The 27,402-nt window shown below is 34.4% G+C and overlaps 2 protein-coding genes across 2 annotated transcripts; both read left to right on the forward strand.

The window, feature by feature from the left end:
• The first annotated feature begins 6,313 nt into the window (after positions 1-6,313).
• On the forward strand, positions 6,314-9,217 carry LOC127557032 (gamma-crystallin D). Its single transcript, XM_051990516.1, has 3 exons — positions 6,314-6,451; positions 6,550-6,792; positions 8,884-9,217. The coding sequence occupies exons 1-3, from the start codon at positions 6,314-6,316 to the stop codon at positions 9,154-9,156; spliced, it is 654 nt and encodes a 217-aa protein (XP_051846476.1). The 3' UTR covers positions 9,157-9,217.
• An 8,439-nt stretch (positions 9,218-17,656) lies between these two features.
• Positions 17,657-19,728, forward strand: LOC127553167 (gamma-crystallin D-like). The gene is made up of 3 exons (XM_051983671.1): positions 17,657-17,665; positions 17,756-17,998; positions 19,436-19,728. Exons 1-3 carry the CDS (start codon positions 17,657-17,659, stop codon positions 19,709-19,711), a joined length of 528 nt encoding a protein of 175 aa, XP_051839631.1. The 3' UTR covers positions 19,712-19,728.
• Positions 19,729-27,402: the final 7,674 nt, after the last annotated feature.

Consider the following 27,402-nt stretch of genomic DNA (forward strand, 5'->3'; position numbering starts at 1 on the left):
TTTGAGTGTTGGCTTTTTTCAAGAACATTTTATAAGGGAAAAGTTCTAGTATTAAGAAAAGAACAGTTATAGGTTTGTTCAGAAAGCAAACTAGCCAAATGGCCAAAGAATCAACTTGCAAAGAATTCATAAGTGAGATGTCCCTGGGATCTGTGCTTACCCCTATGCTGATTATCATTTTTTTGTCAGTGACTTGGATGAGACATGGATGTCATGAAGCAAAACTGAAAAAGATGACTCATGAACTGATAATAGAATCAAGGATAAAAATGTCTTATTTTCAGAGGACATCTCATTTTGTTATTTTTAAGCTAAGTGATGGAGTAGTCAGTTACCTAAGTTCTATGCTTCTCAGTTTTGCCTAGGACTCATACATCATGTCATATCTATAGAGTGAATTCTGGTTTAATTGATGAAGGGAGTCCTTCCATCAAGTAGTTCTCCAGTATTAAAATAACTTTTTACCCTTACAAATTTAATAATATTCTTTAAAGAGGATTTTCTAAAAGATTTAAATTTTTTATTTTAAATTTATTTAAATTTATTTTTGTTTACTTATTTGTTTTTATTTTAAAAGATTTTAAATTCTATAAAAAATATAAATCATTTTATAGCATTCTTTATTGCCACCTACAAAGCCATGCCTAAAGAATTAAACTGGAGGTGAATCCAGGTCACCAGCTGTTAGTCTTGAATGACCACTAGTTTTTTGCTGCTTGAAAAACTTCAGTAGCATATTAAAAATATATCTGTGGGGTTAGCACTTTGTTGAAAGTGACATTGTATAGTCATGGATGGAAATATTATTAGAATCTATTTTGCTCAGAGTGTGACTACCTCAGAACACAATGGAACATTACTTATTTTTCTGTGAACTATATTTAGAGAACAAGAGAGGAAGAAGTAGGAATAAAGTACCAAATTAACAGATAAGAAATTGTGGGCTTAGCAGAATGTAATTAGTACATTTTCCAGCACTGCTCAGTACACATGAATGCATTTCCTTATAATTACTTCTGTTTGTATTTTTGTTCCTTTGCTTCTATGCTGCCCTAAAAAAAAACTATAGATCCAAAGGTGTATAGATGGTGCTATTACCATCCTTATAATTTAAACCTATGGCTTAAAAACTATTTACGTAAAATCTTGGACTTATTACTTAAAGAGTATTTGGAATCACATCTCCTTTTAAATCTAAAATTTAAACTAGGGTCTCGCTTCTTTCTCAGGCTTTTACCTATTCTGTCTCTGACACAGCAAGAGAACATTAAATACTAAATCTTCACCAGTGAGGAGAGATTTGTGCAAATGAATTTTAAGTCATGGATTCCATAATATTTAAAGAACAAACATGATTAACTTTTAAACTTTCAAGGGATTTTTGAGAGAAATACCCCTGAGATCTAAGCTTGGCCCTGTTATAATTAACATTTTTGTCAGTGACACAAAGCTGAGAACAAATGATTAATGAACTATAAAATAGAATCAAAACCAAAAATAGATACTCTAGAATATAGTAACAAATCTATTAAAACGAAATCTAATGGCAATGAATATAAAGTCTTACACTGTGTTGAAAAAAATAAACTTTATGTTGGGATGGGAATGTGGGAAATATGGCTATAAAAGTCACCTGAAATAGATATTAGGGTTTCAATGCATTGTTAATTCAATGTGACTCAATAATATTTTATTTTTCCAATTACATGTAAAAACAATTTTCAACATTTATTTTTGTAAGATTTTGAGATTCAATTTTTGCTCCCTCTCTTCCTTGACTTCCCATTCCCTAAGACAGCAAACAATATGATTTAGGTTATTACATTTACAATCATTTAAAACAGAAACCCAGTGTGACTCAATAATATGGCAACTAAAAAAGCTAATATGATCTTGAATTGCATTATAAGAGAGAAGGTTTCTGGAAATAAAGAGATGCTGATTGCACTATATACTACTCTGGTCAAGACTAAATCTACAGTATCATGGTCAATTATGAGTGCCACATTTTAGAAAGAACATTAATAACAAATAAAACTTTCATGATGGCAAAGGCAAATACCTACAGCTCTGAGGTAGCTCTTGGAATTTTCTATCAGCCACAAGTTCTGTTTTATTTCACTAGATAATTGGTGCTGGTGGTTCAAGAGCCTGGGATATGGTCTGTAAACAGCAGAAGGAACAATACATCAGGCTGAACCTGCGAGCTGGGTATTCTTAGGAGAGGCAAACAGCAAAATCATTTCTTTGTGATCTTGCTGCCTATGATGAATGCTTTTCCAGCACTCTCTTACATCATCCCTTTTCTTACAGATAGAGAGAAGGCTGCATTCATGAACCAAATGATGAGATCTGAAAGTAATTCAGACTTCCTATGCTCATAGTCCCCTTAGATTTGCTGAGGGAAAATTCTTGGATTTGAAATTTGAAGATGGGTTCTAATGGTGGAAGAAAGAGCTAATACCTATTTATAATTCATATAATCTCTGTGGACTCCAGTTTTCTCATCTATAAAATGAGGAAGTTGAATTAGATGACCCAAATTCTATGACCTCTAACTTATACTTTCCAACAATATTAGACTAATTATCTTTCCTCTTCTCATCTCTCCTGTCTCTGTTCCTTTTAATCCTAAATACTAGCTATCAAAATCTTTCTTTACTTTAAGAACACACTCATGTCTTGTCTTCCAAGAATCCTTATCTAATCCTTCTGGCTAAAAATAATCATTCTCTCCCATAATTTTCTTATAGTATTTTGCCTGAGACTCTTCACTATTCTTATCCTATTCTGCCTATAATTATTCATTCACAATTATTTGTGAACATATGTGGTAAAAGCTATATTTAACATATAGTCTGGCTAGTTTCATATTTTTCCCAAAAGGTTTTGAAACAACAGCTTTAAAGGACTTCTGAACTCTTATCTATGCAATAATCAACCATGATTTCCAAGAACCAATGGTGAATCAAGCTACTTACCTCCTTACAGAAATAATGGATGTAAAATTCTGAAGACATACATTTTTCCCCAAAATGATCATTGCATAAATTTGTTTTACCTGACCATGCATATTGGTTATAAGAGTTTGTTTTTCTTTTTCTTCCCCAATGGGTCAGAAGTAATAGAAAATAAAATGTGTTTATTGTGGGGGGGAATAGATAAAAAAGTACTGAAGCAATTATTAAGATTTATACTATCTTATTTATCAAGATGGATACATGACCTAGCTATAAAGGGAAATATTATAAGAAAATATGAAGAACATGGAACATGTTACTTATTAGACTAATGAGTTGATGAATAATTTATGAATAAACAAGGTATAGCGAGCATTATTAGGGTAAAGTGGATGATTTTTAAAATTAAATTAAAAAGGGTTTGTGCAATAAAACTAATGTGGCCAAGATGAGGAGGAAAGCAGAAAATAGAAGAAAAATTTATAGACAGTTTCTCAGATAAAGGTCTCATATCCCAAATATATAAATAACTGTCAAATCTATAAGAATATGAATCATTCCCTAATTTATAAATGATCAAAGATTATAAACAGGAAGTTTTCTGATGAGTAAATCAAAACAAATTCAAAGCAATTGTAAAAAAATGTTATAAATCATTATTGATTAGAGAAATGCAAATTAAAATCACCTCGAGATAATTTTATAACTATCTTTTTATACCTATTGGATAAAATGATAGAAGGAAAAATTGAGAAATATTGGAGAAGATGTGGGAAATTTGGGAACTAATTCATTGTTGGTGAAACTGTGAATTGGTCCAACCATTTTGGAGAATAATTTGGAATTATGCCCAGAGTTATAAAACTGCTTATACCTTTTGACCCAGCAATACTACTATTAGGTCTGTTTTTCAAAATGACTAGGGAAAAGGAAAATGTTCTAAGATATTTATAGCAGCTCTCTTTGTGGTGGCAAAGAACTGGAAATTGCAGGGATGCCCATTAATTAAGTAATGGCTAAACAAGTTGTGGTATATAATCATAATGGAATACTACTGTGCTACAAGAAATAATAAGCTCAGTGATCTTAGAAAAATATGAATAGATTTGCACAGAATCATGAAGAGCAAAATAAGCAGAACCAATAGAACATTGGATACAATAACAGCAATATTATTTTAAGAAGAAATTTTAGTTCTTCTGAAGCAAGTCATTTTGACAGTTACAAATATCTAAATTAATTACAAAGGATCTATGAAGGTACATGCCATCTGCAGCCAGAAAAAGAATTGCTAAATAGAAGTATGTTTAGTATGGATTTATACACACACACACACACACACACACACACACACACACACATTTAATATATATATATATATATATATAATGTGTGTGTGTCTAATGGTAAGTCTAGGGTGGGGGGAGGGATAAAAAAGTTATTTGATAACTTTATTATATATTTAAAAGGAAAAGAAAGATGTATACAATAGGTTTATAGTTTCATGTGCAAAAAATTTTTTTTTTAAAACCTTACAGTAGGGGCAGCTAGGTGGGGCAGTGGATAGAGCACCAACCCTAAAGTCAGGAGGACCTGAGTTCAAATTCCTATGATAAGCCAGGTATTTTAGAAAAAGAACATATCTATTTAGATAATTCAATTTTTAAAAACTTGCTTTTTGTAAAAAAAAAAATCTGTTGGTTTATGACAGGATAGCAAGAAGAGAATTGAATTATGAAGGATAACTGTCAAAATAGATCAAATATTAATAGTCTTAACAACTAGCATTTATATATCATTTTAAGGTTTGCAAAACACTTTACAAATATTAACTCATTTGATCCTCACAACAACCTCGGGAAGTAGACATTATAATTAGCCCTTATTTTATAGATAAAGACATTAAGGCATACAGAAGTTATACCAATTGTATTATTTGGATATATACAGCTAATACATATTTGAAGCCAAATTTGAACTCAGATTTTCCTGATACCTACCCAGAGTTCCATCCTCTAGGCCACACAGCTGCTTATCAAAGAGTTATTATGCAAAGTTTAAACTTACCCTTTCCCTCATGATATATAGCTATAGCTATAGAAACTGCTGAGGCTGAACTATATCTGCATAGCTAATATACTAATATATTATAGCTAATGCTATAGCTGATAACCTTTCTCCTCCTCTCCAAGTCATTTTATATTTATTTTGCATTTGTTTAAAACTATGTACATATTGTTTTCAGTTAAAATGTGCCAGTTCCTTGAAGTCAGGGACTATTTGTTTCATTTTGGGGTTTATCTCTAACGTCTAGCACAATGCCCAACATATTGTGGGTGTTTAATTATGGGTTTAATAAATGCTTGTTAAGCAAACAAAGGAATGGATGAATTTCCATTGCCTATACAGACAAATTAAATCTAGAAATTCGGTTAGGATTTTGGATAAAATGATAAATTATTTTTAAAAGGTAGAATGGATTATTAGACATGTATTCAGGAATATATATATTCTGCTTTTGATACTTATATTTAATGCTGATTATGTCATAATCGCTCAATGCCTCAGTTTCTTAATGTATATAATAAGTGGGATTGGACTCGATGCTCTCTGATCTTTGGAACCTCTAGATATCTGAAAGTATAAGTTTGTTTGGGGAATAAGGGATTTAGACCCATGATTTTATTGTAGTTGGGGAAGGGGGGTGGCCACTCTTTCTATCAAAGCAGATTGTATTATAATTTGTGATTTTAGAGAGTTGTCTGGCAGAATTTGAACCCAATTCCTCCTGTCTTCTATCTACTACATCAAGCTCCCTTCCAAAAGTCCAAAGAATCCTACTCAAAATTTAAACTACACAATTCATTCTCCTCCCTGCATTTTGTCTCCCTTTGTGGTCTTACTAATTCATGTTACATATCTCCTAATATTCTCAGGCAACACTTTATGGGCTCTCCAGAACACACAACTTTAGCATAGGAATCACAATTTCCAAATCCAGGAGTTAACTCACTGGGATTCCCTATGGTCTGTCAACCCTCCAAGTCATTTAGGAATATGTCCATTCACGTGCTTTTGCTCCTGACTCAGCCTCAATGCAGACATAGCTCAGCCTCAGCAGTTTCTATAGGGACAGAATTCAAAATGAAGTCAATCCACTCATGAAAACATGGGTTTCTATATGGCTGCATAGGATGAGAAGCTGGTCTATTGTGCCCAACACCATAATGGCTCTGCTGACTTCAATAGCTTTCACTGGGAGCGCAAGGATAACTCGAAAGTACCAGAGAAAGCAAGAGGGAATTGTCCGATGAACCCCCTGCCCTGATACTAGAAGGAAAAAAAAAGAAAACATGAAAATCCCCTCCCTATCCACACTGGGCCTCTTTTGTGTTGTTCTTGCCGATGCAGCAACAGACCGGCTCTATATATACAAGCGGTCACCGCTGTCACACAGAGCTCTGCATCCTAACCAGCCAAACATGGGAAAGGTGAGCAAAGCGGGAGGATGTCATAAAGTTGTTGTTCTTAAATGAAGACCACGATTCCCAAGGGAATGTTCAATAACCTCCTTGATGTTCATTTGTAGATCATCTTCTTTGAGGACCGGGGTTTCCAGGGTCGCTGCTATGAATGTAGCAGTGACCACGCTAACCTGCAGTCCTACTTCAGCCGCTGCAACTCCATCCGGGTGGACAGTGGCTGCTGGATGATTTATGAGCGCACCAATTATTCTGGGCACCAGTATTACCTGAGAAGAGGAGAGTATCCAGACTACCAGGAATGGATGGGCTTCAATGACTCTATTAGGTCCTGCCGAATAATCCCTTATGTGAGTTTCATTTCATGATAGTTAATATCAATAATCAAGGATTCATATTTAAATATATTTTATTCCAATTTAGAAAAAAATAGGGGGCTGTAACTGGGATGGGAATATTTGGGATTCTTGATTTAGAGTTGACAAGCTTTGGAGAGGATTGAATCTGTCTCCTCCTCATTTGACAAAGAGGAAAACTAGAGATCAAATGAATTGCTTGAGGTCCTTGAGTGTTTGAAAAAGAGAACTATGAATAACTAAGTAAACAGTGATATTTTTTAAACTAAATGTATAAATATTCTATTATGATACTTCTTATTTCAAATACTCAAAAGATTATATGGTTTCAGTGGTGTGGGTGCTTCCTCCATAACTGCATATCATACTCCATCATATCTTAGACAGTTTCATGTTACTACTATGATTAAAAAAAAAAAAGGAAGTCAGATGATATTCAACCTTCCTGGCCTTGACTAGTCTAGCCCCGATGTTGATAGATTGTCAGGTCTCTATTCAGTCTCTCTAGCTCAGAATGCCTGTGGAAGTTTGGGTGCTGCTAACAGAGTCTTTTAGCACCCCATATGAGCTTCACATCATGCTAGAGCTGGAAGGGACATCTCAGAGGCCTCCTCATTTTGCTGATGAAGAAGTGGCTAGAAAACATTAGAAGCTCACACAATGACAAAATCTGGTCTTAAACTTAGAGGCCTCTAGAAGGCAGCTGAGTGAAGGGTGAAATTCATTATGGTTTGGTGAAAAACATTATGCTAGACTCATCTAATTTCCATTTGTGATAGAGAAATAAAACCAGGGTTTCAGATGAAGTAGTAGAAATGCAAGTTGTCTGGACTTTAGTGCTTTATTCCTCTGTGATGTGCTTGATAAGGACATGGGAGAATATAGTTTAAGTCTGTAAAGAGTTTATTTTAAAGATATAGTTATTAAGGATTATGTCATCCTGGAGAAAAATCTATTTTTATTTGGAGTTCCACAGGGTTTGAGCCTCACTCTAGTGTTACTTAAAAAAATTTTTTTTTATGATGAGAATAAGCCTATGCTCATTATATTTGCTGATTATATGGAAAGTATTAACAGACTGGAGAAATAAATTCAAATTCAAGTCAGAAAATGGGCTAATATAAATAGGTGAATATATATCAGAAAAAATATAAATAATTCATTTGGATAGGAAAGATAAATACCATGAATTTTAATGTAAAAAAAAATAGGATATAAGAAATCTAGCAGATCTCTTGTAAGGGATAGTGACAAGATTGGTGATTTCTGTGATGCAGGGAGTTTGCACAAGGAATGTCCTTTTTTAATATAGGTTGGCATTATTTCTACAACAGAGAGTTTCCCAGAACACTGAGAAATTAAATGACTAGCCCAAAATCACATGACCTTCATGGCTTTGAGGCTTGCTTGCTATCTGTTACACTGCATTGCCTGTTACGCAGAAGGGACTTAATAAATATTAAATTGAATCAAAGGAACTATGAATTGTAATCCTCAGCATATGTAGTTACAGCATTCAATACTGCAAAAAAAGAAGCATTTAGCCTGAATATTTCATGGGTTGTTTTTTGGGTTTTTGTGTTTTGGGGGGAGGTTGTTTTTGTTTTTGTTATATCAAGAAAAGCTTTTAAAACAGAGGTCGTCTGATTGATCGTGGTTCCTAATCAGACATCTTTGATTGCTATTGTTCAGTCATGTCTTACTCTTCATGACCCCATTTGGGGCCTTCTTGGCAAAGATACTGGAGAGGTTTGCCATTTCCTTCTCCAGGTCATTTTACAAATGAGGAAACTGAGGCAGACCAGAGTTTAGTGATTTTCCCAGGATCACACAGCTACTAATCTGAGGCCAGATTTGAAGTCAGTTTCCCTGATTCCAGATGCTGTATTCTCTTCACTGCCATCTTTAATGCTAGCTTCAGGCAAAACAACATTACAATGTGAAGGGAAGCAAAGAGAGCAAGAAAGATAATGTATTTAGATAGTGTGCAGGCAGGCACAAGCTAATTATGTGCCTCCTTCCTGAATCCAGACTACACTTTTCAATTTATTTCTCATCTTCTCTCACTGTTTCCCCCTTCAACAGACTGGCTCCCACAGGATGAGATTGTACGAGAGAGAAGACTACAAAGGTCAAATGATGGAGCTCACTGATGACTGCTCTTGTGTCCATGATCGCTTCCATCTGAATGAAATATACTCTCTTAATGTCTTGGATGGCTGCTGGATCCTCTATGAGATGCCCAACTATAGAGGAAGACAGTTCCTGTTGAGACCTGGCGAGTATAGGAGATACTTGGACTGGGGAGCCATGAACGCCAAAGTGGGCTCTCTGAGAAGAGTCATAGATATGTACTAAATCAAGTTGTCTCTTCTTATCACTGATATAAAAAATAAATGTGTAGATTGTATTTCTGGCACTACTTGACTTTTGTCCTTTTGTTAATGGCATTATTTCATGGATCTCCAAGGGGGAAAATTATCACCTAGAAGGCAATTCTTTTGGTAATGAATTCAGGTAGTGTTATTCTTGATCTTTAGACACAAGTTCTGCAGTATCATACATGAAGCATCACCAGCTTCCACAGAGTCTCCTAGAACTCTCAATTATTAGCATAGAGATGAAAAATTTATGATCTTCTCAATGTCACAACAAGCCATTGGAATAGGACTTTTGTGGACTACATAAGTATGGAAAAATGGAAACTTCACTGGTCTGCAGCCATAAGATACCATAGTTGGGAAAGACCTTTACTATAGATCTTATTTTATTGTACATTATATATGGTGGGCAAACAGTGTTGAGTGGGCACTAACAATATACAAAATGTGGTCCTAAGCCACATGCAAAAGAAGGGACAGGAGAGAAAGGAGAAGATAAAATCTGCATCTTCAGGGAAAAAATAGACTTTAATAGAAGAAGAGAAGATAAACATAATAATTTATGTTCCCATAGCACTTCAAGATTTGCAAAGTGCTAACTGGGAGGTAGATAGTAGAAGTATTATAATCTTCACTTTATAGAAGAAGAAAGTGAGGCACTGAGAAGTTGTGACTTGCTCATGACCACAAAACTAGTATTTTTATAAAGTATAACTCAAATGCTAATTTCCTATCTCCAAGCCCAGGGTTCTAGACACTACACCAGCTGTACTTCATATAAATGAAATTATTAAGGAAACATATACTTTACTGAAACAATAAAAACAGCTATATAATCATAACTAGAAACTCATATTAATGAGTAATCAGAATCCCATGAGATTCAAAGTTTCATGAAATATGGAAGCATTAAAAACAGCAATGACTTTTAACATCAAACCCAGGTTAGTAAAATGTCACAATATACTTTATTTAACATCACAATCAGTCAGCTTTACATTACTCCAGAACTTGATTATCTACTTTGTATATGTCCACAACGAACATTTAATGTCTTTCTATTTTGCACATCTCTGGGCCCTTTATGATCAAAGGTTAGATTCCATTTTGTTAAATTGTACACTACACTTTCCTGAAAAAATAAATTTTAGTAACATTTTCTTTTAACTTGGTGTTCTTTCTTTCCACCATACCTCATTTTCCAGCTTTATTTTGTGTGTTGTCTCCCACTCAAGATTGTAAGCTCAATGAGGGCAAGGACTGTCTTTTTATTTATTATATCCTTAACACAGTGCTTAAACAAGCAATAGTAGTTGCTTAATATATGTTTATTGGATGGATGGATTGGATTTTCATCTCTTCTCTTTGTACTTATGTAACATTCACTTTCAATTTTTATGGATATTGTTCCTTCAATGTAAGTTGTTTTAGACATTGTATATTTTGTTTTCTTGATTCTACTTCATTCTGTTAATGTATTTCTTTCCATGATTCTTTGTATTCATCATATTCATTATTTCTTAGAGCATAATAACATCCCATTATACTCATATAACACAATTTGTTTAGTTATCCAAATCAATAAGAATCTATTTTATTTCTAGTTCTTTGCTAACATAAAAAGTATTACAATAAATATTTTGGTAAATTCTACCAGATGTATATCTCAAAAGAGATTTAAAAAACAAAAAGAAAAAAGACCAAATGTACAAAAATATTTACAGTAGCTTTTTTTTTGGAGGCAAAGAATTAGAAATTATGGGGATGCCTATCTACTAGGAAAGGCTGTATAAATTGTGATATGTGATTGTGATGGAATACTATTGTGCTATAAGAAATCATGCTCTCAGAAGAACCAGAAAAGACTTCCATGAACTGCTGCAAAGTGACATGTACTGTATATAAAGGAATAGCAAGATGATCAGTTGTGAATGACATAATTGTTGTAAGCAATATAATGATCTAAGACAACTGCGAGGAACATATGAGAAAAATGCTACATATATCCAATACAAATTGAAGCATGATTTTTCCCCTTTATTTAATAATAAATATTTATCTTATAAATATTTTCTTTAATAACAAATAAAGAATAAAATTCTTTACTTTTTTTGGGGGGGGGTGGTTGGTATATTTTTTACAGCATGAATAATGGAAATGTTTTCCATGACTACATATATATAACCTATATTCAATTGCTTGCATCTTCATTGTGAAGAGAGAGAAAAGAGGGAGAGAATCTGGAACTCAAAATTTTAAAAAGAAATGTCAATGAGGAAAGGGAAACTACCAAATTAAAAAATATTTTGGTATTTATAGAAACTTTCTTCTGTAAATGACTTATTTGTAGTATGTACCTATTAAGTATGCTACTCTTAATGACTCTAAGTGTCTCCCTGAATCAATGGCCTGAATTCTTGGTATAAAATTTTTTCTAATAATGCTATTACTTTTGGTAATACTGTTTTACTTTCTTTGAGTCATGGAATACCACAGTCTATGAATAAAGTTGTGGGTCACCTAAAAGACAATGGAGAAAAACATGGTGGGCTTGAGTAGGGTACACACTCCTCTCTCATTATTCTTTTCTTTATAGAGAGGGAGCAGGAATTCGAGGAAAATGTACAAAAGAAGATAGAGTAAAGCACATAATTAACAATAAATGCTATGTATAGCAATGAAATAAACTCAACCATAAATGAAAGAAGACTGTAAAAATGAAATAGAAAGCAGATCGACCATATGTTGAATAATCCTTGAACAGACCACATATTTCAGTTGTATTCATATATTATCAAGAGATCTATCAGAAGGTACAGCACACATTGGATGAGCTTCCTTTGGAAGACTGACAAGAAGACAAGGAGAAGAATTATACTTCATAAGTTTTCTTGATGTGAAGTCAGTGATTTTTATTTGTTCTGTTATTATCTTTAGGGAATTAATTTCTTAGCTAAGTTTTGTTCCTCTTGTTTTAAGCTATTAATTCTCTATCCAATCATCTTCCATTACTGTTATTTCTCATTTTTCCCCTCATATTCTCATTTAATTCTAAAAATATTTTAAATTTGCTTATACTTTTGCTTTATCTCTTGCAAGAATTCTAGTTGAACTTGTGTCCAAACCACCATTTTTTTTTTCATTGAAGCTTGATTGGTAGAAGTTTAAAAGTCATTCTCTTCAGGTTTGTGTCTTGCGTGTCCCCATCACCAGCTCAGTATGATCAAGTTCTTTTCTTGTTTGACCATACTTCCTATCTACTTCCTGACTTGGACTTTCAATAATGTTCAAAGCTTGTGTAATTTTGGAGGAAATGTCATAAATAAATCTCTTTGGTTCTTCTACTTCTTTTTTTGGCAGGGGTGAGCTTGCTGAGTATTATATTTTTCCAGGATCTTGAGGGCAGGGCAGATTGGAGAACTACAAGTTTTCAGTACTCCCAAAATAATCTGATCCACAGCAAAGTCTGATTATTGCTCTCCTGGACTGTGCTCTGCAGATTCCTGACCTGGGTTTGGGTCTGAACAACATCTTTCAGTTTACCTCTTGTAGTTCCAGAAATTGGTGCCAATTAGAAAATTCTACAGATTTATAATTGTGGGCTCCCTTTTAGTCCAGGATTCCTGTCCTAAATTATTCCCCCTCAAGATTTCTGACTGTTATTAGGGGATAGAAGTGAAACCCCAATGAGTTTCTAAGTTTCTAGCCACACAGCTGCTGCTCACTCGTGAACTTTATCCCTCCTCAATATAGATCCTAAAACCACTCCTCATCCTAAAACACCAGCCAAGATATAAATTTCATGGTGATCTGTAATCTGGAACTGGGAAATGAGTGATTGAACTATCAGTTGGCATCGCTTCCTGCAGCTTGCACAAGATTGAGCTGAATCATGTAGCTCTTCTTGCCCTGGCTCATGGCCTTAGTTCTTTTTTGGTTCCTACTTTGGAATACACTTTGTGATATGTGCCTAGTTAGACATGGTTAGTGTCCCAGCCTACTGTGTTCTCCCTATGTTGACCTGAACCAGAAAAATGACTGTTTCTGATTTTTCTTGGATTTCTCAGTCAGTAATTTGTACATATAGTTCATTTGCTAGCTCTTTATAGAAGAGTTGTAGTGGAGAATGTGGTTCTACTTCATCTGTGCTATTCTGCCATATTGACTCAGTCCTTAGATACATACATCTTTGGGGCAGGGCTAACATGGGAATTTGTTTTGCCTAGATTCTACAAATGTTTTAAATTTTTTCACTCCAATGAAGGAAAGGTGAGAAGGAGAGAGAATAGATTTTTTTCCACTAAAAATAAAATAAATAATTTTAGTTAATTTAATCTTATATATATATTTCTATACACTCTTTTAATTCATAATAAAATATTATTTAAAACTAAGAAGGGAGGAAGTTGTATTTTATGTTATCAAGCTGGACATGGCATAAGGTAAAAAATTTTATCCTTTTTTTAATCCTATCCAATTTCATCCTTTTAATTACATATAGTAATGTTTAAAGGTGCAATAAGAAAACTGTATTAGAGATCAATGTACAAAGAATGCTGAATGTGTAGTCAAAGACCTGGATTTAAATCCCAGCTCTACTATTTACTGCCTATGTCAGTTCATCTCTCAGAATAATAGTTTCCTCATCTAGTCATTTCCAGTTCTAAATCTAGGTTGTAGAAGAATTGTAATCTTATGGAAAATGTTTCTGACTCGAGGCTAAATATTGGCTGTTAATATAACTAATAAATATTGATGATTTAGCCTTGGAAAATCTATCATGAGTGGATGAGTCAAGAACCAGAAATTACTTTAGTTGTTAACCAAAACACTCAGTCTAACCACATGAATGAAACTACAATTGTATTCTAGCCTGCAATCAACCAATCAATCTAGCATTTATTAGACGACACTTAGCTGGCACAGTGGATAGATTGCTGGGCCTGGAGTGGGAAGACTTATCTTCCAGAATACAAATGTGGCTGAGGACATTTATTCTGGGCAATTCAAATTCACTTAATCCTGTTTGTCTCAGTTTCCTCATCTGTAAAATGAGTTGGAGAAGGAAATGGCAAACTACTCCAGTATCTTTGCCAAAAAAAAAAAAAAAAAACAGAACCCCAACGAGTCAGAAAAGACTGAAAAGACAGAAAAGATCAAAAATTTAGTGAAGAATTATTATGAACAAGGGCAGAAAATATAAAATAGAATAAGACAGAAGTGTTCTTCATTCTAATTAGATAAGATCCACACATAAGACAAGGAGGCTCTGAGAACAAGTAGAATGTATGAGTAAAGCATGAATATAGATTGTAAGAGTTACCAGAATTCAAATCTACACACTGCCCTCCAAACTATCATGGGTTCCTGCTGCTTCAGCAGAACTATTGTAAATGATTAACCAAAGATGCTGAAAATCACAAGACCAGCCCAACATTTGGGAGATTTGCTGACAATGAGGACAGTACTAGGACTTTGGAACAGTGTAGAGGAACAGTTTGTGGTAGTAGGTTTTAAGCATTCTTAAGTTAAAGAAATCTTCCTTTTAAATAAAACTTTACTGGAAATTCTGCAGTGGTATTCCTTTTTTCATTGATTCACCTGTGACGTGAAGGACCCAGTCACTCTTAACAGAATTTTGGCTTACTTTACTGCCCCCACCTACGAAACCAGGAACAGACAACTTTTTCTTTCTTGTTTTTTATTATAGGTTTTTATGTACAAGATATATGCATGGGTAATTTTTCAGCATTGACGATTGCAAAACCTTTTGTTTCAACTTTTCTCCTCCTTTCCCCACCCCAGATGCCAGGTAGACCAATATATGTTAAATATGTTAAAGTATATGTTAAATACAATATATGTATACATGAACAGACAACTTTTTCATTGTATTCTCATTATACTCAGGTAGATTTCTAATTTGTATTCACACCATTTACAATATTATAGAATAATGTTTTATGAAAAACTGGTGACAAAACAAAAATCATAGAATGTACACTTGTCAGATAGCCACAATAATTACTTAAGGTTCTAGGTATGAAAGTACCTCTAATTGAAGATCACACACACACACACACACACACACACACACACACACACACACACACGTTTTAAATCCTATTGAGATGTAGATGGAATTTCTAGGGAGGTTTTGGTGCATGGAGATTAAATTTCTTGCCCAAATAAATATCTTTATTTGTCAGAGATGGAATTGAGCCCACTTTTCTTGAATGTAGTTCCCTATACACTACTTCACTTAGCTTTTTAAAAAAATTAATCTTCCAAAATAATCTCCAATGGGAATAATCCAATGACAAGAACAACTGAATTTGCAATTTTGGTGGATGGAACTGGATCATGATTCTATTACTTTTTACTCTATGAACTTGAGCAAGTCATTCCTCTCCACTGAAATCCAGTTTCTCATCTGAAAAAATCAGAATTAGATTAGATGAGATAGATATCTTTAAGATCAAATTTCATTCTTCCTTCACACCCTGGATTTCCTTTTATTTTTCCATGTGCTCTCTCCCTCTTTTATCTCTGTGCTATTATCCAATTTCTATTTAATCAGCCAATAATTCTTATTGAGAAATTGTTATATATTCAGCTCTTTGCCAGGTAGAGTGGGAAAAGACAAAATAAGTCTGATGTAATCCATGCCTTCAAGTAGATTAAAATCCATTTGAGGACGCAAGAAAAACACATATGAAAGGATAACAAACAATACAATACAATTGATAATTAAGTACTAAATGATGCCATATAGACTATAACTAACAATCATTTCATGCAGAATTGGAATAACAGAAGAAACCATAAAAGAGAAGGAACTTGGGTTGGGCCTTAAAAGCTGGATAGTTTTGAGTAAGATTAAAGAGTGAATAGGAAGGTAGTTGTAGGCCAGGTCACTCAGGTTTGAGATTGGAGGGGAAAAAATGAGACAATTACAAGCCACTTAATAGTTAATAAAAAGAGACTTCTTTAAGGATAAATTCATTTAATCCTCTTTGTCTCAGTTTCCTCATCTGTAAAATGAGTTGGAGAAGGAAATGACAAACTACTCCAGTATCTTTGCCAAAAAAAAAAAAAAACAAGTCAGAAAAGACTGAAAAGACAGAAAAGATAAAAAATTTAGTGAAGAATTATTATGAATAAGGGCAAAAAATATAAAATAGAATAAGACAGAAGTGTTCTTCATTCTAATTAGATAAGAAAATATGTTTAGAAGAATTGCACATGTTTGACCTCCATTGGATTATTTGCTGTCTAGGAGAAGGGGGAGGGAGAGAGAAAAATTTGGAACACTTGGTTTTCCAAGGGTTTATGTTGAAAACCATCTTTGCATGTATTTTGAAAAATAAAAAGCTTTTTTTTTTAAAAAAAGGATAAAGCATACTGATCAATGAACAATAATTAATAATCAGATAAAGTAATGATTCAGGTGAATACAACTTCCCTTTTCTCCAAACATAGATGCATCTAAGATGCATCAGAATATGATGAGGCAGTGGGACCTCCGCTAAGTTTGATGGGCCTTTCTTCTATCCTTAAGTAACTAAGAAGTCACACCAATAACTCAAGCCTTAGTCCCCTGGATTGAATCTTGGGTATATAACTTCCTTGTCTTTTAAGAGAAAAAAATTAGTCTAGTCTCCATAGTAAGGTCCCTAGTAGATAGTGCTGCTACCACAGAAAGTATCCTGGGGAATAGCTTCCTTCAGAAGAGGCAATTTGGGGATATAGCAGTTAGAGAGATGGACCTAGAATAAGGAAGACTGCATCTAAATCCTACCTCCAACACATACTAGTTATATAATCCAAGGCAAGTCACTTACCCTCTGTCTGCCTCAGTTTCCTCAACTATGAAATGAAGATAATAATAATAGCTTAGTTTTGTAGTGAGGATCAAATGAGATAATATTTGTAAAGCACTAAGCACTATGCCTGGTACATAGTAGGTCTCTTTCTTTCTTTTTTTTCTCTTCTTCCATTGGTAGGTCACCAAGAACTGACTACTTTGTAGGCTAAATAGAAGAAATTCCTCTTGATTGATAAATTCTCAAAAATTAACAATTAAAAATAATTTAGGGTTTTTAGAGTAAATAATTTTGATTCACACCATTTCTTTACTTAAGTAATACAATAAGAGCTACAATATTTCCTTTGTCCCATTCCCTTTTCTAAACCTGTCATTTCTATACTACCTACCTCCAATGACCTCCAAAACACTTATGTCTGCAATGATATAAGCCTCGAATGCACCAGAGAGAATGGCAGCAATGCATACAATGAATGGCACTGATAATATAGGGTGAGGGGAAAAAAGGGAAGAAATCCCCTTACTGGCCACATTCAGCGGCTTTTGTGCTGCTACTGCAAACCTAGCAAAAGTCCTGTGGGGTATATATATAGGAGGACCCATCACAGCCAACTACTACACTGACTTGTGCATCTCCAGGGCATCAAACATGGGAAAGGTGAGTGAAGAATATGGGTTGGTTAACTTGCTTTGTTGAAATGTATTCTTTGATTGATTCTTTTTATTAAATGGCATTTTCTTGGTGCAGATCATCTTCTATGAGGATCCAAACTTCCAGGGCCGATACTATGAGTGCAGCAGTGACCACCCCAATCTTCAATCTTACTTCAGCCGCTGCAACTCTGTGAGGGTCGACAGTGGAAGCTGGATGATCTATGAATACCCCAATTACTCAGGCTGTCAGTACTACCTGAGAAGGGGCGAGTATCCTAACTATCGAGAGTGGATGGGCTTCAATGACTCCATCAGATCTTGCCGCAGTATCCCTCAAGTATGTACTACCTCAATTTAATTTGTAAAGAAAAAGATACAGTTGGTACAGATAAATATATGTAATAGGCTATTTGCTTGAGTAATCAAAAGTGTAAAGCAACTAGTAGAAATTTTACAAATTAGACCAAATTCCAAGGTCAGCATGTTCTGATATATGAAAACACTTATCAATCATGTTTATGCCAGACCTGACTTCAGGGACCAAAATAATTCAGTAGGGAACCCTGGAGCAAAAAAAAATACATTTTCTGAAGGAATTCAATTCACAGAATCACAGAATTTCAGAATTGGAAGGGACCTATTGGCCAAATAATACAATTTATATATAAAAATAATTCCTACTATCTCATTCCTAATAAGTGGTTTTCTAGACTTTACTGGAGGACTTCCAAAGGCTTAACTGACAAAAAAAAAAGAGATTCCATATTTGAATAATCCTATCATAGTATATTTATATAGCAAAATCCATTAATCATATGGAAGAGATATATGTATGTATATTTATATACACACATATGTGTGTGTGTGTACATATATAAAAAAGAGGTCTTCCCCTCCTAGATTTATCTATATACGTGAAAGAGATTTTTTTTAGCCTTAATTGCTACCTAGCCTTAATCACTGAATAGATGTGGCCTCAGCCACAGCTGTTGCAGTCCTAGCTTAAGAAGGCCAATGTCTCTCATTGCATCTGAGCCATCTCCAGTCATCCTGAGCTATATCTTGCCACTGGACCTACATGATTCTGGAGAGGAAAGTGAGGCAGATCACCTTGCACAGTCCATTCTCATTTAAAGTCCTTTCACTTGCATGTCATAGCATCACCTCCTTGATATCATAGTCCTCTTCAAGAACAAAGGACAAACATCAACTTCTGAGTCAAGCCATATGAGAAAGAATCTAACTCAACCCCAGAAGCATTCATTTAGTACTGGCTATGTGCAAGGCAAAGATAATGTAACATAATGCAAAGACAAATGTGAAGTCATTATAGAGTCATAGATTTAAAGCTAAAATGTAACTTAGAATCTACCAAGTCTAATCCTCTCATTTTGCAGATGAGGAAGAACAGAGATTAGTGATTTACTATCTCTCAGAGAGTTTAAAGGATTATAGAAATAGAGAGGAGACCTCTATATAATGTTGATGTTCTTAAACTAGTCACCTAACCTATAGGCCAATTAAGCTATATCATGCCTTTATGATATATATTTTTTTTCAGGGATTTTTTTTATCATTGAACTTGAATACATGTAATACTGTTCTGTAAGATCATTGGATTCTTGCTATATAGACATATATAGTCCAAATAGACTCAATTTTATTGTATATTAAGCCAGTATTCATTTGGGAAGGCCAGGAAATGAATAAAATGGTTCTAACTGAAAGATGGTTAATAATTTATTTTTCCCTTCTCTTGTGTGTAACAAACCAGCTGACTAGTTCTCACAGGATAAGGCTGTATGAGAGAGACAACTACAAAGGCCTAATAGCAGAGCTCACCGATGATTGCCATTGCATCCAGGATCGATTCCATCGCAGTGAAATCTACTCCCTTAACGTGCTAGAGGGCTGCTGGATTCTCTATGAAATGTCCAACTACCGGGGGAAACAGTACCTGCTGAGACCAGGAGAGTACCGGACCTTCCAAGACTGGGGAAGCATGAATGCCAAAGTGGGCTCATTTAAAAGAGTTGTGGATTTTTGTTGAGATGCAATGTCTCTAAATTTATATCAGAGTGAATAAAATAATTACCTTGCATGTCTGGCACTTAGCTCACCTTTTTTTGTTTTGTTCATATGATTAATGCTTTCTCAGTGTCTGAAGGAATTACATGAATATTTATTTTTGTAACCCAGAAGTTTTGTTAGGCATCTAAATTACTTAAATCCCATTGTCCTTGAGTAAATCTGTGATTTACTCCCTCCACTGATGTAAACATCAATCTCTCTACACCTTCTCATTTTAGGTAACTCTTAGGTGAAAATTTCCTATAAATCTTGCACATATTATCTATCCAAAGCAATAAAATCCTTCCTATTATTCTCCCAACATCTCACAGGGCTAGATAGTAATATGAAACTTAAGATGTCTCTCTGTTGTAATTCATTCTCACTACATAGCTTCCCCATTACCTTTTCTGATCATTTGGGTCTTTGGCAATGTCTTTTATATTCCTAATCATGTGTAAACTGACAGGTTTAAGAATAGCTAAAGAAGAAGCACGTGGATTTTACTAGTGTGAGATGAGACCTCACTTACCATTAGCTAATTTGTAAAATCAATTGTGTAGAGAAATGAAAGGAAGGGAAGAGTGAAGTCAGAGATATCCAGCCTAGTCCCTTGAATATAATAGGACCTCAACAAATGTTCATTGTATTTGAATTTATTTAATTAGGATATATTGGCTTTGAGTGAGTCGTGGACCTTCAGGTTTTAAGTATAAATATAATTAACTCTCAGAAAGAATGGCTTTCTTTTCTATGGTCATGTTTCTATGGTCAAGAGAACTTGGAGTCAGGAAGATGCAGGTTCAAAATATCCCTTAAATATTTCCTAGCTATATGATCCTGGAAAAGTCACTTACCCTCTCTCACCCTCAGTTTCATTATTTGTAAAAATGACATAACAATAACATCTACCTCACAGAGTTGTCTCAGGACCAAATTAGATAACATGTACTTTGCTTTGCAAACCTTACATCACTATGTAGATGCTATTATCATTATTATTATTGTGTAATATTTAAAAACACAGAAAGATTTAGAAATAATGATGTTCCTAATCATTAATAATAAGAAAAATGTAACACACATTAAACACACACAACATTGCAGTTTTACCTTACACACCGAAAATCAGCAAAAATGACCCCCAAAATGGCAACAATCAATTTTGGACAAGAAAGATGGACACACTAATACATTGTTGGTGGAGCTGTGAAATAGCACAACAATTTTGGAAAGCAATTTTGAATTATACAAATAAAATGACTCAAAGATCCATACTCTTTGAACTCCATTATTGGCTTATACCTCAAGGAAGAGATAGATAAGAAAAAAGTCCCTCTATATTCCAAATTAGTTCTAGCATCACTTTTTATGATAGTTAAGAATCAGAAATAAAGTAGATGCCTATAAACTAGAGAATAGTTAAACAGATTGTAGTATATGAATATAATGGAATATTACTGTCCTATAAGAAATAATGTGTGGGGGCAGCAAGGTGGGCACAGTGGATAGAATACCAACCTTGTATTTAAGAGATCCTGAGTTCCAATGCGGTCTCAGACATGACACTTATTAGCTGTGTGATGCTGGGCAAGTACTTAATCCCAATTGCCTTGCTGAAAGAAAGGAAGAAATGTGTGATTAATTCAAAGAAGCATGAGAAGACTGATATGAAATAGTGCAACATAAAGCAAGCAGAAGCAAGAAAAGAATATATAGTAATTTTGTTGTTGTTGTTTCAATTGTATTTGACTCTTATGATCCCATTTCAGGATTTCCCACCAAAAATACTGGAGTCATTTGTCATTTCCTTCTCTAGCTCATTTTACAGGTGAACAAATTAAGATAAACAAGGCTAAGTGACTTATCCTGGTCACACAACTAGTAAGTATCTGAGGCAAGATTTGAATTCAGTTCTTTCTGATAACAGGTCCAGTGTGCTATACACTGTGCCACCTACTACAGCAATATAAATGGAAAAAACAACATTATATCAAAAAATCAAAAATACCACAAAAATTATAAAGATTAAGCTGGATTCAAATGAAGAGCTATGAGAAGATAACCTCAACCCCCTCCTTTATGGAAGGTCCATAAATGTAACACATTGCACATTTTTTTTCCAGTTTTTTTCAATGTATCAATCAGTTCTGCCAATTTTTTCTTCTCTCTAAAAGTTATTCTTTGTCGCATGATATGGCTCTCTGGGAGGGAAAGGGAAAGATATTTGAGATAACTATGGTGATAAAAAAAAACAGAAAATGTCATTAAAATTTATTTTTAAAAAAAGAAATTAATGATAACCAGATAAATTATGTTTCATTAATTATTTTATTATTTTAACTTCTCCCATTCTTCATTCTTATTCCCAAAGATCTTATTCATACTTTAACTAAAATGCTTCTTTAATAATACATACACCAAATTATTCATAGCAGCACTTTTTTTGTGTGAGCATTGGAAACAAAGTAGATGCATATCAATTGGGAAATGGCTACACAGATGGCAACATATGAAAAGGAATGGTATATTATAATGGCAAATATGAAGAATCGGAGAAACAAGAAGAGTTAGATAAACTGATGAAGCATGGAGAAAGTAGAACCAGAAATAGAATGTACATAAGTGGTCCACAATGTAAACAGAAAGAAAATAAAACAATGTAAAGAGAAAGAATAATAAAAGAAAGCGAATTCTTTTTTTTTAATCTAAATCTCTTTATTTTATTTTTTTATCTTTTTTTTTTAATTTTTATTTAATGATTACTTTATATTGACAACATTATCCCTTGCACTCATTTCTTTTCCGATTTTTTTCCCCTCCCTCCCTCCACCCCCTCCCCTAGATGGCAAGCAGTCCTTTATATGTTGGATATGTTGCAGTATATCCTAGATACAATATATGTTTGCAGAACCGAACAGTTCTCTTGTTGCATAGGGAGAATTGGATTCAGAAGGTATAAATAACCCGGGAAGAAAAACTAAAATGCAGATAGTTCACATTCGTTTCCCAGAGTTCGTTCTTTGGGTGTAGCTGCTTTTGTCCGTCATTTATCAATTGAAACTTAGTTAGGTCTCTTTGTCAAAGAAATCCACTTCCATCAGAATACATCCTCATACAATATCGTTGTCGAAGTGTATAATGATCTCCTGGTTCTGCTCATTTCACTTAGCATCAGTTCATGTAAGTCTTGCCAATCCTCTCTCTATTCATCCTGCTGGTCATTTCTTACAGAACAATAATATTCCATAACATTCATATACCACAATTTACCCAGCCATTCTCCAATTGATGGGCATCCATTCATTTTCCAAGGAAAGTGAATTCTGTGCAATTATAATGATCTAACTTGGCTTAAGATAAGAATTCCCTTTTTTGTAGAAGCAAGGAACCATGAGTCTGTGTTAGACATAGTTTGTGCCTTAATTTTGCTGAATTGCCTTTTTCATTTTATTTTTAACTTTTGTTATAAAGAACGGCTTCCTACAGGAAATGATGATACATTCAAAAATGAAGGCAAGGCAAAAACAGAAACAATTAATAAAAATAAGATAATTTATATAACCCAAAATACTTATTCTTAATTTAGATTGTACTTCTTAACTAAGAGTAAAAAAAAAAATCCTTCCTGAAAATGGGCATAACTTTGAGTTTCAGGTCATCTGAGTATCAAAATACTTGCAGTTCCTTACAACTCTGGCCACAGAATCACTTAATAGTACAATTTCTGTGGTTTCTGCCTTCTACTATTTGTCATATGGTATGGCTCTCTGGGAGGAGGGCAGGGGAAATATATTTGAGATAACTATGATGTTATGAAAAACAGAAAATGTCATTTAAATCTATTTTTAAAAAAGAATGAATGATAACCAGATAAATTATATTTCACTAATTATTTTACTGTTTTCAACTTCTCCCATTCTTTCCTCTTATTCACACTTTAATTAAAATGTTTTTTTTAATTATACATTCACCAAATTATTCATAGCAGCATTTTTTTAACATTTGTTTTTTTTTTAATTTTTATTTTTTATTTAATGATTACTTTATATTGACAACATTATTCCTTGCACTCGTTTCTTTTCCGATTTTTTTCCCCCTCCCTCCCTCCACCCCCTCCCCTAGATGGCAAGCAGTCCTTTATATGTTGCAGTATATCCTAGATACAATATATGTTTGCAGAACCGATCAGTTCTCTTGTTGCATAGGGAGAATTGGATTCAGAAGGTATAAATAACCCGGGAAGAAAAACTAAAATGCAGATAGTTCACATTCGTTTCCCAGTGTTCGTTCTTTGGGTGTAGCTGCTTATGTCCGTCATTTATCAATTGAAACTTAGTTAGGTCTCTTTGTCAAAGAGATCCACTTCCATCAAAATATGTCCTCATACAATATCGTTGTCGAAGTGTATAATGATCTCCTGGTTCTGCTCATTTCACTTAGCATCAGTTCATGTAAGTCTCGCCAGTCCTCTCTGTATTCATCCTGCTGGTCATTTCTTACAGAACAATAATATTCCATAACATTCATATACCACAATTTACCCAGCCATTCTCCAATTGATGGGCATCCATTCATTTTCCAGTTTCTAGCCACTACAAATAGGGCTGCTACAAACATTTTGGCACATACAGGTCCCTTTCCCTTCTTTAGTATTTCTTTGGGATATAAGCCCAATAGAAACACTGCTGGATCAAAGGGTATACACAATTTGATAATTTTTTGGGCATAATTCCAGATTCATAGCAGCATTTTTAAAAAATAACTTTTTATTGATAGAACCCATGCCAGGGTAATTTTTTACCGCATTATCCCTTGCATTCACTTCTGTTCCGATTTTTCCCCTCTCTCCCTCCACCCCCTCCCTCAGATGGCAAGCAGTCCTTTACATGCTGAATAGGTTACAGTATATCCTAGATACAATATGTGTGTGCAGAACCGAACAGTTCTCTTGTTGCACAGGGAGAATTGAATTCAGAAGGTATAAATAACCCGGGAAGAAAAACAAAAATGCAAGCAGTTTATATTCATTTCCCAGTGTTCTTTCTTTGGGTGTAGCTGCTTCTGTCTATCTTTGATCAATTGAAACTGAATTAGCTCTCTTTACTGAAGAGATCCACTTCCATCAGAATATATCCTCAAACAGTATCATTGTTGAAATATATAATGATCTCCTGGTTCTGCTCATTTCACTTAGCATCAGTTCATGTAAGTCTCGCCAGTCCTCTCTGTATTCATCCCGCTGGTCATTCTTTATAGAACAATAATATTCCATAACGTTCATATACCACAATTTACTCAACCATTCTCCAATTGATGGGCATCCTTTCATTTTCCAGCTTCTAGCCACTACAGGCAGGGCCATAGCAGCATTTTTTTGTGAACATTGGTAACAAAGTAGATACTTCTCAGTTGGGAAAGAAACATTACCCACCAATTTTAGCCTCCATCTATTTCAAAGCTACTCTTTCAGTTCTTTTCTTGGTGCAGAAATTCAAAGAGAAAAATAGTTAGATAGCATGTATGTAAAACCACAGGACCCTATGGCCATCTTTCTGATAAAAAGAACATCAGTATCCCCTACCCTCCGGTGTAAAAGTCCTACTAGCACTAGCACTTATACAAGCACATTCTTAGGAAAAGAAAAAAGTTCAGAGTGTTTGTCCTCAAGGACACAGCATCATCTGATTTCAGGGCTAGATGTTATAACTCCTCGATGGTATATTTAAATGTTGGGTATTGATCGAGGCAGCTAAATGGTTCAGTGGGTAGAGCCCTGAGCTGGGAATCAGGATGTTCTGCAATTAAATCCAGCCTCAGACATTTTCTAGCTATTTAATCCTGGAGGCAAATCAGTTAACTCCTGTTGCCTTAATCCACTGGAGAAGGAAATGGCACCCACTCTAGTATCTCTGCTGGGAAAAACCCTATGAATACTATTGTCCATGGGAACATGAAGAGTTGGACACAACTAAACAACAAAAAACAATAGAACAGTTGGATGTGGTGAACATATGCAAAAGGAATATGCTGAGGAATCCTGATTATTGTATACCTCACTTGTATTAGCTAATCATGTGCCCCAAGTCTCACTTAGCCATTCATATAATTCAAAAAGTTAATAAAGTGATTTTTCCATAGCTCCATGAGATAAAAGGCGAAAGAAATAATGTAACCATTTTACAAAAGGGAGAAAAGACTCAGAGAGATTAAGTAACACACTGATCTTCATATAGAACTTAAGTTTTTTTTAAAAATTCACTAAGTTCTTTATACACCTTCATATGATAATCCCACTCCTTGGCATATATCCTAGGATGGAGAAGAAGTCAAATACAGGAAAGAAAGGAAGAAAAGAAACGCATTTTTCTGTGATGTGCTTACAAATAAATATTTCATTTGATCCTCCTAATAACTCTAGGAGGTGAGTGGGACAGGGGAAAAACATCATATATCAAATTTAACAAGTCCAAAATAGAACTCAGAAAACTTTATTTCTTCCACAAATCTAACCATCTTCCAATTCCTGTCAAAAGAACTAACATCCTCCCACTTTTCCAGATTTTTAATTTCAGCATTATCCTTTTTAAATAATTATTATTTTTATTATAGCTTTTTATTTACAACTTATATGCATGGGTAATTTTACAGCATTGACAATTGCCAAACCTTTTGTTCCAATTTTTTCCCCTCCTTCCCCCCATCCCCTCCCCCAGATGGCAGGTTGACCAAAACATGTTAAATATGTTAAAGTATAAATTAAATACAATATAAGTATACATGTCCAAACAGTTATTTTGCAGTACAAAAAGAATCAGACTTTGAAATAGTGTACTAGTAGCCTGTGAAGGAATCAAAAATGCAGGTGGACAAAAATAGAGGGACTGTGAATTTTATGTAATGGTTCTTAGTCATGTCCCAGAGTTCTTTCGCTGGGTGTAGCTGGTTTGATTCATTCCTGCTCCACTGGAACTGATTTAGTTCATCTCATTGCTGAAGATGGCCACATCCATCAGAATTGATCATCATATAGTATTGTTGTTGAATTATATAATGATCTCCTGGTTCTGTTCATTTCACTCAGCATTAGTTCACGTAAGTCTCTCCAGGCTTTTCTGAAATCATCCTGAGGGTCATGTCATTTCTTACCGAACAATAATATTCCACAATATTCATATACTATAATTTATTCAGCCATTCTCAATTGATAGGCATCTACTCGGTTTCCAGTTTCTGGCCACTACAAAGAGGGCTGCCACCAACATCCTTGCACATTCAGGTCCCTTTCCCTTCTTTAAGATCTCTTTGGGATATAAGCCCAGTAGTAATACTGCTGGGTTAAAGGGTATGCACAGTTTGATAACTTTTTGAGCATAGTTCCAAATTGTTCTCCAGAATGGCTGGATGTATTCACAATTCCACCAACAATGTATTAGTGTCCCTGTTTTCCCACATCCCCTCCAACATTCCACATTATCTTTCCCTGTCATTCTAGCCAATCTGACAGGTGTGTAGTAGTATCTCAGAGTTGTCTTAATTTGCATTTCTCTGATTAATAATGACTTGGAGCATCTTTTCATATGGCTAGAAATAGTTTCAATTTCTTCATCTGATCAGCATTATCCTTGATTTTTCATTCTCTCTTACCACACATATCTAATCAGCTCTCAA

The sequence above is a fragment of the Antechinus flavipes genome, chromosome 3 (assembly GCF_016432865.1).
Source record: "Antechinus flavipes isolate AdamAnt ecotype Samford, QLD, Australia chromosome 3, AdamAnt_v2, whole genome shotgun sequence".
NCBI lineage: Eukaryota > Metazoa > Chordata > Mammalia > Dasyuromorphia > Dasyuridae > Antechinus > Antechinus flavipes.